Here is an 11,237-nt window from a genome sequence, read left to right on the forward strand (position 1 = left end):
TTGCGTAAATCCTGTCGATACGACTGGCAGAATGGCTGGTGATATAGGTGAAACCGAGCTGATCACCATGTTTTAGTTCCCAAGTATCTAACAGATGGAATTCTCTGACGATGTTCTCCAGCTCCAGAGATTTGTTAAAATTTGGCGTCTGATCTTTGGGATTCAGCACGCAATTAAAGTCACCCGCAAATATTATTTGTTCAAATCGCACCGCGAAAAGGGGGGCGATGTCCTCCTTGAAAAATTCGGCCCTGCGGCGCTTGTTTCCGGTTCCTGACGGGGCATAGATGTTGATAAACCTGGTGTTGTTTATCGTGACAGCGAGACCTCTACTGTTTGGCAGTTTCGTCACGTCTGTAAGTAGGATCCCCTCTTTAGTCATAATCGCTGTGCCGAGGCTATTGTCATTGCCAGGATTGATGACGGCGTTGTAGCCAGTGATGTCGTCCAAACGGATAGCCGTTACTTCTTGCAGCATTAAGATGTCAACATCAGCGGCGTACAGAAAATCTTGGAGATTTCTCAGATTGAGGGTGCTGCTAATTTTATTTATATTCAAGGTCGCAATTCTGTACGCCTGCAAGGACGTCATGTGGACTATACCGCGTCAGGTGGGATACTATTTGCCAGGTGAAGTGGATGTGTGCTCTACTTAGAAGAAGTCGGCATCATCATCTTCTGCACGAGCGTCTTTGATGGTGGTTTGTTGCCGGGTGGACACATCTTGTCGACGGTCGGGTGCCGTCCGTCCTGAACGTTGTGGTATGTCAGCCATCTCTGCATCATGGTTTTGCTCCTCGATGTCATCCGCCCAATCTCGCGGGCACGTAACTTCCCGCGTGTCCGTTTTTGGTACAGGTGGAGGGTCCTTCGGACTAGCTGTACCGTCTGGAATGTGGATTCCACGGTCGGGTTCAGTGTCCTCATTTCGGGTCTTCTTCTTTGTTGTTCGATCTTCCAGAGGAGTTGCCTGTGTCGTCTCCGCCAGTTCTTGGCCTATCTGTTTCGCCTTTTCACGCAAGATTGGCGCGATTTCTGCTGCTCCCTGTCGGGCTATTCGACGTTTCTTCCGTTTCTTCGGTGAAACAGTTGTAGGCTGCTGGTCATTATCCTCCGACGTGGCAACCGTGTCCTCTTTTTGTTGCCCGACTTCTTCGAGTGGTTTGCACATGCCTTCTTCTGCCGTCTTAGCCTGGTCTTGTTCTGCACGTCTTTCAGTTTCCTCGTCTTGTGAGTGAGCTGGACCTGTAGCTTCTGTGTTGCTAGTATCCATGGCTACGTTACCATCGGGAACGTCGGCATAAGCAACGACCGCCCTGTCGAAACACATGTCTGGGGCGACGTCACTGCGAATTGCGGCGGCGTACGTCACGGGTAGCGTGGCCATCTGACTAGGCGGGTCTCGCTCCCCAGTCGGCAGTTGCGTCACACGCCGTTGAACACACTGCGCGCGGACGTGTTGGGTCGAACCACAACCCGAGCAGGTTCTCGGCTGCCCATCGTAAATGATGATCGCTCGATATCCACCAATCCAGAGATACGATGGGATATGTTTCAGCATTTCAATCTTAACTTTCCTGACTCCATTTAATACTGGATACTTGTGCAAGCTAGACCATTTTTCGGCGACATTGCTGATAATGGTGCCATAGTCTCTTAGTTTGTTGTTAATCTCCTCGGACGTTATTTCAAAGGGGAGCTCAAAGATTCGAACCGTTCTTATTCCCATTCCGGCACGCGAAACCGTGACCTGCCCTATGTGTCCGTCTGAATGTTTGAATTTTGCCACCCCACCACATGCTTCTACAATTTGGTCGCACTTGTCAGAACTGGATAACTTAAGGAACACAGTCGGACTGACAATCGACAGGTGAATTCCAATCAATTCATCCACTTTGACCTTAAAAGTTTCTTCGATAAATGCCTCAACTTCGTAAGATTTCGGTCGGGAGTAGTTCGGATCGAAAATCAGCTTCAAAGTATCGCGTCGCGTTGTCTGCTCCATTATGTCATTCTAGAAATGTGATCGTGGACTATAACTAACGCAAAATGCGCGCACTCACCACACAGCGCCGGCCGCTCGCAGCGACGATGTAAACACCGCAACAGCCGCTCCGCACGTCCGCACAGCACGGCCGCCGGCGGCGGAATGTGCCACTAGACCACGGGCTCACATAGTCCGACAACGTCTCGGAAGTAGATAATACTTCCTCCTAACACTTCCGCATCTTACAGTGTTGCCAGATTGTGCATATGGCCGGACTTAGAGTTGTCAGGGGCGGTCAGTTTTATTGGCCACCTTAAGTGAATGACTCGGACTTAGTCTCTGTGGCGGCCGGCCGGCGGTCAGTTTTATTGTCTAAGACTGTACATGTATCACACTGGCACAACTGAAATAAAATGTTAAAACGTACCTACTTTCCGTATTTTAATTTAGAAAACCTACGTGTTACCAACTGTTCGACTAAAGTTGTGAGCCATATGTTTGTGACTGTTACAGCGCCATCTATCACAAAGCGAAAAAAGTGGTCAAACGAAAACATTCATATTTATTTACGTACTACACGAATATGTAATGAAAATGGGGGTTCGTATTTAAAAAAAAAACGCAGTTAATATCCGTTGGACCTATGGCAGCGCCATCTAGCGGGCCAACCATAGTGCTATCTGGTTTCCCCCTTAGAGCTAGACAAGTTTCGTTCTTTGTAGTTTTTTCATTTTACGCTTATTTGGTGAGCTTTACTAGAAGCAGAAAGTCTCAGTGAACATGGGGTCGAAAATGAATATCTTAAGAGCTACGAGCAATTTCTCAACAAATCTCTTCTACTGCAAACTCTTCGCTTTCCATATTTTGGGAAGTGGCAGTATGGACAAAAAGACAAAAAATGTCCAGTAAACATGTGCTCTAAAATGCATACCGGTACCTTAAAAGTTGTGAGCATTTGTTCATCAGAAGAGTTATGTTTCAAAGTAGCGAAGATGAAAAGGTGCTCATAGCTCTTAACGTACGCATTTTAGAGCACATGTTTATTGGACATTTTTTTCTTGTTATGCTCCATACTGCAACTTCTCAAAATATGGAAAGCAAAGAGCTTACAGTAGAAGAGATTTGTTTCAGAGTATCAAAGATGAAAAATTGCTCGTAGCTCTTGAGGTATGCATTTTCTACCCTATGTTCACTGAGACTTTTCCGTTTCTAGTATCGCGTACTTTCAACTGTATGTGTTTACGCCATTAATTATGGTACACCCTGTATAATGTGCAACAGTACAATCTACCATTACACTGGAGATGATATACTGTGGTTCAGTCAATAACGCCTGTAGGCCAGTAACAGGCAGTCCCTAACGTAATATATTGAACAAAGAAATTAAATCAGAGATAGAGTTACTCGAACAGAGAGCAACAATGTCGCGCCAGCTGAAAAGAGTAACATACATGCTAGGCAGCTCAGTTACGTCGATCGGCAGCGTGACTTACCCTACATTTACAAATGGTTCAAATGGCTCTGAGCACTATGGGACTTAACTTCTGAGGTCATCAGTCCCCTAGAACTTAGAACTACTTAAACCCAACTAACCTAAGGACATCACACACAACCATGCCCGAGGCAGGATTCGAACCTGCGACCGTAGCGGTAGTTAGAAAACGCAGAAATATTTCCCATCTCTTTCAAAACAGCATTTACTAACTTGCTATCGTGGGTTGAACACGGGACTCGAAAATAATCAAAACTCTGAATAGTAACCTCAGCATAATCGTCACTCTGCTGCATGGTTCACCAGAAAACCTAATCAGTCGCGCGGCCTCTAGATACACATCAAGCCGTAAGAAAAGCACAGTAACACCATACCTGGGATAGCTGAGCTGAATGAAACGGGGAGCAATATGGGCTCGGCGACATCGATAGCAAAATAATGCAGCGACTCGCTTTAACAATTTCAATATTGTGCACTCGTTCTCTCCAACTCAGTGGCAACAGAAGTATTAGTACATAGTTTGTCTGATACAACAACCTTAAAACAGCCTTTTCCGGCTCAGCGCTGCCTGCCCGCACAACTCACGATTAGATGCACTTGGAACAGATCGCGGCGCGTACGTCGCAGCGCTGGACACTGCAGGTCTTACGAGTGCCAGAAGCCGTCTCCGGCGGGGAGCGAGTAGCCATTTCAGACGACTTCAATAATTCTTAACTGCGCGTTTAAGTTCATGCAAGCTCTCAATAGCACACGACTAAGTTTAGACTTGTGATCGCTCGGTTAGAAGCGCCATGTCACGGATTGCGCGGACACTCCCACCGGAGGTTAGAGCCCTGAAATGTGCAAATGTGTGTGAAATCTTATGGGAGTTAATTTATAAGGTCATCAGTCCGTAAGCTTACACATTACTTAACCTAAATTATCCTAAGGACATTCACACACACCCATGCCCGAGGGAGGACTCGAACCTCCGCCGGGACCAGCCGCACAGTCCATGACTGCAGCGCCTTAGACCACTCGGCTAAAGCTGCCTGGCGGTTCGAGTCCTCCCTCGGGCATGAGTGTGTGTGTGTGTTGTTCTTACGTAAGTTAGTTTAAGTAGTATGTAAGTCTAGGGGCTGATGACCTCAGCAGTTTGGTCCCTTAGGAATTCACACACACACACACACACACACACACACACACACACACACATACTGATTTAATGTGGGCCCAGCACGGACCCGAGTGTTCGTGAAGTATAGCGGACAATGCGGCTAACGTGACGTCACAAGTTCGTTGCGGGGCCCCGTACGTAACACCACTCAGCACCGACTGACTCACAATAACATCTACATAAAGGCTAACCCACATTCGACCGCAACAGGCTGACTGCTTCAGTAGAACTGCCTGATCACCTCTGCCACCTTAGAACTGCATCTTCTTCCCTCATTTAGATTTAAGGTGCTCACATTGTACACCACTCCCAAGCCATTCGTTGGCTGAGCTACTCACTCAAGTGAAACATAAGTACATCCGATGTAGCAGACGGGTGTCGAAATCTACCAACGAGCGATTGGAATATTCAGGATTATTCGTATTAACACTTATAAAACCGCGAAACGATGCAGATGAAGCTGAGACAAGTAAACTGAGTCTGTAAACCCTGACGAGGATAGGGCTGACAAGCTCAACCCTGGCACGTGCGACGAGGTTCGTCGTGTGGTGATGTAGCATGTTCAACATTTGCCATCCACTTTTGGGGTATTTTCCGACATTTGTGTCCCAGAGTGTCGTTTATTAAATTACTTTTCTCAGTGTCACCTACGTCGCTTTGGGGTTTTTTAAACGTTGATGAGAATCACCCTGTATAGTGAAGAGCTCATCCGTAATCGATACAAAAAATACGGGATCCAAATAAAGGGTGACTGAATCAACAGACAACTTTCAATTTTACAAGTAACGTGTTTTACCGTTCTGCATCGTTTATTTCTATTTCTACCCACATTACCCAATGTCCTGCAATACGCCACCTCCTACGGTTGCATATGTAGAAGGAGAAGGGCAGCTTGAATTATCTACGACGATTTATTGGTGATGATATGTTCATTGTCGTCAATATTTTCTGAAGTGTCAGATGTACGCTGACAGTCCTGTCGAAACGAATATCTTAGACAGACTGGAGGAAAACTGCCGATAATTTACGTCATTCTCGTCCTTAGACACATTGATATGAATAAATTTGCATTCATAATACTTAACAAAACGGCTATGAAAAAACTTTTTCAAAAACTCTTCACAGACTATATAGCTCATGATCGGGACTTTTCTGAATCCGATAACCATACAAGAGCGTACAAGAAAAATGTTAATTCCCTCACTGTTCGGTAAGTTCTATTTCTGTCACACCAATATTTTACAGCTACTCCTTTTTCAGAATGCAAATGGCCATTCGACTGAAGAACGCGAGCTATACTTCGACTCAACGTAACAGTAAGGCAGGGTACGGCTGTTGCAGCACTGGTAGCCGCCTCTGATGGCTCGTGGCGGCGTATATTCCATGTGTGCTGGCGGTGGACCGCACGCCCTGTCAATATCTGTCTATTTTATGAATACTTCTGGTCCTGAAACTTTGGAAAATAATTAGCAGAGGGACAGGGAACAGCAGTGAAATGAACACGACTACGACTAACTGCGACCTACGGCAGAAAATGAGCTCAACCAAGCGGTCTACTTGCCCGGGGTGACAGTCCTCTTGTGATTTGACACCGCCAGCCAGCGTGGAGGGGAAAGCGTTCAGCGTTTTAATGTTCGAAAAGAAACTGCGCATTACAGGAATCTGTTCAGATTAAGTCGCCATCACTTGCCCTAATTAGATGCAACTTCTCATCCAAATTGGTCCATGCAAATAAGGAACACAGAGTACGACTGATAAAAAGCTTCGATACTGTTCTGGATAACATTGATAACTGGGACAGCGGTCTCAGGTTATCTTGATTTTTCTGAACAATTTTCAGTCAGTTTTTTGTGGAAATATTTTATAGGCTATTCTGTTACACAGAAATACACTGAAGCGCCAAATAAACTGGTATAGGCATGCGTATTCAAATACGGAGACATGTAAACAGACAGAATACGGTACTACGGTCGGCAACGCCTATATGACACAACAAGTGTCTGGCGCAGTTGTTAGATCGGTTACTGCTCCTACAATGGCAGGTTATCAAGATTTAAGTGAGTTTGGACGTGGTGTTATAGTCGGCGCACGAGCAATGGGACACAACATCTCCGACGTAGCGATGAAGTGGACACTTTCCCGTAAGACCCTTTCACGAGTAAATATCAGTAATCCGGTTAAACATCAAATCTCCAACATCGCTGCCGCCGGAAAAAGATTCTACAAGAACGGGACCAACGACGACTGAAGAGAATCGTTCAACGTGACAGAAGTGCAACCCTTGCGCAAACTGCTGCAGATTTGAATGTTGGGCAATCAACCAGTATCAGCGTACAAATCATTCAACGAAACATCATCGATATGGGCTTTCGGAGTCGAAGGCTGACTCGTGTACCCTTGATAACTCCACGACACAAAGTATTACACCTCTTCTAGGACTGTCAGCTCCGACATTGGACTGTTGATGACTGGAAACATGTTGCCTGGTCGGACGAGTCTTGTTTCCAATTGTATCGAGCGGATGGACGTGTACGGGTATGGAGACAACCTCATGATTCCATGGACCCTGCATATCAGCAGGGGACTGTTCAAGCTGGTGGAGGCTCTTTAATGGTTTGGGGCGTGTGCGGTTGGAGTGATATGGGACCCCAGATACGTCTAGATACGACTCTGATAGGTGACACATGCGTAACCATCTTGTCTGATCACCTGCATCCATTCTTGTCCATTGTGTGTTTCCGACGGACTTGCGCAATTCCAGCAGAACAATGCGACACCCCACACATCCATAATTGTTACAGAGTAGCTCCAGGAACAATCTTCTGAAGTAAAACACTTCCGCTGGCCACCAAAATCCCCAGACATTAATCTGGGATGCCTTGCAACGTGCTGTTCAGAAGAGATCTGCAGCCCCTCGTACTCTTACGGATGTATGGAGAGCCCTACAGAATTCATGGTGTCAGTTCCCTCTGGCAGTACTTCAGACATTAGTCGAGTCCATTCCACGTCGTGTTGCAGCACTCCTGCGTGCTCACGGTGGCTCTGCACGATAGTAGGCAGCTGTAGCAGTTTCTTTGTCTCTTCAATGTGTAACATACTGCAAACGAAAAGCTGTGTCGTGTATCGCAGCAATAAGGTTCAGGAGATTACGAAACAGGTGCAATTTCTACATCTACATATCTACATCTACCTATATATTCCGCTAGGCACCAAGCTGTGTGTTGCGGAAGGCACATTTCGCGCCATAGTCATATTCCTCCCACCTCTGTTCCACTCGTGTATCGCGTAAGGGAAAACGACTGTTTTAACGCCCAGCACGAGCTCTAATTTCCCTTATCTTTGAATGGTGATATGGTGATCATTGACAAGGTACACACATTTGGTGTTTTTTTTCTTTTTTTGAATTCACACGTAACTCAAAACATTGATACAGATCGTAAACTAAGAGTGAAGGAGCAGCATACCAGGGCTGGTTCCTGTCGAAAGGATGCTAATGTCAGCACATTCCACTGATAAGATGAGGACATCTGGTGTCAGGTTATCTACTTGGGCTCCTTACTTCCCCCACTCGATGTTTTCTGGGGAACCACAGGGAACTGATCAATGTCACACAGGGGAATCACCCAGGCGACTGTGTCATGTGGCATAAAAATGGAGAGAAACCCCATCCCCACCCCTGTCTACCAGTGAGAACCACACACACCCTCCTCCTCTTCCTTATCTAACTGGAACATTTGAGTGGGAGAGGTTACTTACGAAATGGACAGCATAGGGAGAGGATGTGTCTATCTGTTAATAACAAATTACATTAAGTCACTTCAGTTGACTTCTACTTGTTAAAATCAATATTAGGTGACACCATCAGAGACCACACCCAGACAGATAATATGTAAGAACGCTCAGTTTCACGTACTTTCCTCAATGTTACGAATTTTTACCGGTTTTCCACAGTTTTACGTATTTTGTCGACTTACGCAAGAAGCTTCCCAACGTCTCTGTCGACGTCATGACGCTCTCAGGCAATCACATTGCAGAATTAGATATCACTGATAATGAGGCACAGCTTCCCAACTCGGACGCTCTCGAGTTGGACACCATACGGATAGGCCGAGCCTCTTTGTTAATAACAAATGACATCACTTGAGGTCTATTTGACTAATATTTCGAGGTACCAGCAGACGTCACACCCAGTCGATGACATATAAGTACTCCTAGTCTTACGTATTTTCCACAATTTTGCGTATTGTACCCAATTCTGCTCGTTAATTGTTAACAATGAGTCGTATCGTGTCATGACGTCGCGGTACAGCGTCGCGTCGCTGCGCATGACGACGTCGCGTTGCTTGTCATCGACGTCGTGATGTTGTCAGTTTTGGTCTCGATTTATGTATCATTGGCAAGCCACCACTTCATTACTATTATGTGACGTCATAGTGTTACAAACGAACTCGCTGTTAGAACTAGTGACACCATAAAGACTTCTGTAAGCTAGGAATATTGTGTAAAAAACACCACACTACATTCCTAGAGTATGTGACGTCACAATAAAATTCTGGTGCCTCCGGCCAAAGACACTTTATTTGTAGTTCACCTGTATACAGAGTCCCCCGTATCTGCAACAATCCCAAAGAAATTCGTGTCACCTGCTGGAGGGTGGTTCTAGGCGCTACAGTCTGGAAAGGCGTGACCGCTATGGTCGCAGGTTCGAATTACTGCCTCTGGCATGGATGTGTGTGATGTGCTTAGGTTAGTTGGGTTTAAGTAGTTCTAAGTTCTAGGGGACTGATGACCTTAGAAGCTTAGAAGTTAAGTCCCATAGCGCTCAGAGCCATTTGAACCTTTTTTTTTTTTTTTTTTTTTTTTTTTTTTTTTTTTTTTTTTTTTTTTTTTTTTTTGCTGGAGGTTAGGCTACCCCACTCAGCCTCCAACGTGTAGGTGTGTGCCGTGAACGCGTATGATCGCGGACACGGTGTCCATCAGTTGCCGAGAATGTTGCGGTTGGTCTCTAGCATTGCCGGTATATCATTTCTGACCGAGAGACCTGGCGCTCGGGGTAATATGGCAAACAGGTCCCAAGTTGTATGTGGAAATATACGTTATGGAACTTTCCGTATGATCGTGGTCACTAAGTTGCGAAGGGGAGAGATACACATATCCCTCTAACTCTACGATAGAACATCTCCCAAGAAGTGGTAGAGAAATTTACACAATGTATGTGATTTCACCTCCGACCTAGCTGCTGTCACAAATGGCCGAGAGATCTCGCACTGCCGGTCGTTGTGGCCAAGCGGTTCTAGGCGCTTCAGTCCGGAACCGCGCTGCTGATACGGTGGCAGGTTCGAATCCTGTCTCAGGCATGGATGTGTGTGATGTCCTTAAGTTAGTTAGGTTTAAGTAGTTATAAGTCTAAGGGACTGATGACGTCAGATGTTAAGTCCAATAGTGCTTAGAGCCATTTGAACCATTTTTTTGATCTCGCACTTGCGGTAATAATAGGGAGAGAACGTCCCCCCAAAGCAAAAACCTGTCGTAACTTGTCGACACTTTAGCAGATAATCATTGCTAACCATTTAAGCACCGAGCACTCCCCCTCCCCTCCCCGCTTGTCTATAATTTCGCTATGGAACACCTAGACACACCAGCCTTAAATCGTAGACACCTACGCGCTCACCAGAGTAAATCAGTGAACTTCTTTCCGGATAACCACTGCTAACAGTTTAAGCGCCAAGCACATCTCCCTCCACCATCCTTTCTCTCTGGACAAACCATAAACGTACTCTCCTCCTCCTCCCTCCAACGGTCATAGTTTTGAAGCTATCGTGGCTGACTCAACATTCAGATAGGCGGTCTCCCTGGTGGAATGAAGACCCGTAACAAAATAAACCGTGGAATTACATGCGACATTACTATAAGCTTCTTATACTAACCACGGGGAAATCCGAGTGTGCTACGTAATTTCGACGGATGTATAGAATTCCTAAGACACACGCAGCACAGTCAGCATACTGCTCAATTTCTTACGAAAACTTATCTGTGCATTAATACTGAGTATCCCTCAAACGTAAGCAGGACTGGTACAATGGACATATACCCCCAACTATGTGTGATCCATGCATGATACATCGTGAAAAAAATACAATCCTAGGACCACGTCGACGGTAAGATAGATTTACCAGACATGTAACACTAACAATGTTACTTCACTATAAGACTCGGAAATAGATGCGGAAACAATCATATGCGACACGTAAACGAGATAGAGAAATGGTCACAGTGTAGCAGAAAAAATAAACACTTCCTAAGTACGAAGTCACTGACTTGCAGAGGTCACGATACTATAAAATGTGCCATTAGAGATCGAGCACCGTGCACCGATTCTCCGTATCCAATTACCAACACCATACAAAAATGCCAACAACACACGCACAACGATAGACGGAAAAAACGGGTCGTACATACCTGATAACAGTGCATTGAGCTCCGTATTCATGATGAGAAGATACGTGTCCCTGTCAGCCAAGGACCACGACTCCTGCAGAAGCCACTGTGAGCCTCCAGGCAGCCCAGGGAATACTGAACAAACTTCAACCGTGCAACATATT

At 45.7% G+C, this 11,237-nt stretch overlaps 1 protein-coding gene across 1 annotated transcript; it reads right to left on the reverse strand.

Moving 5' to 3' along the window:
- Positions 1 to 652: 652 nt before the first annotated feature.
- Positions 653 to 1,273, reverse strand: LOC126249069 (uncharacterized). The gene has a single exon (XM_049950721.1). The coding sequence runs from the start codon at positions 1,271 to 1,273 to the stop codon at positions 653 to 655; it is 621 nt and encodes a 206-aa protein (XP_049806678.1).
- Positions 1,274 to 11,237: the final 9,964 nt, after the last annotated feature.

This window comes from Schistocerca nitens, chromosome 3, assembly GCF_023898315.1.
Source record: "Schistocerca nitens isolate TAMUIC-IGC-003100 chromosome 3, iqSchNite1.1, whole genome shotgun sequence".
NCBI classification, from domain to species: Eukaryota; Metazoa; Arthropoda; class Insecta; order Orthoptera; family Acrididae; genus Schistocerca; species Schistocerca nitens.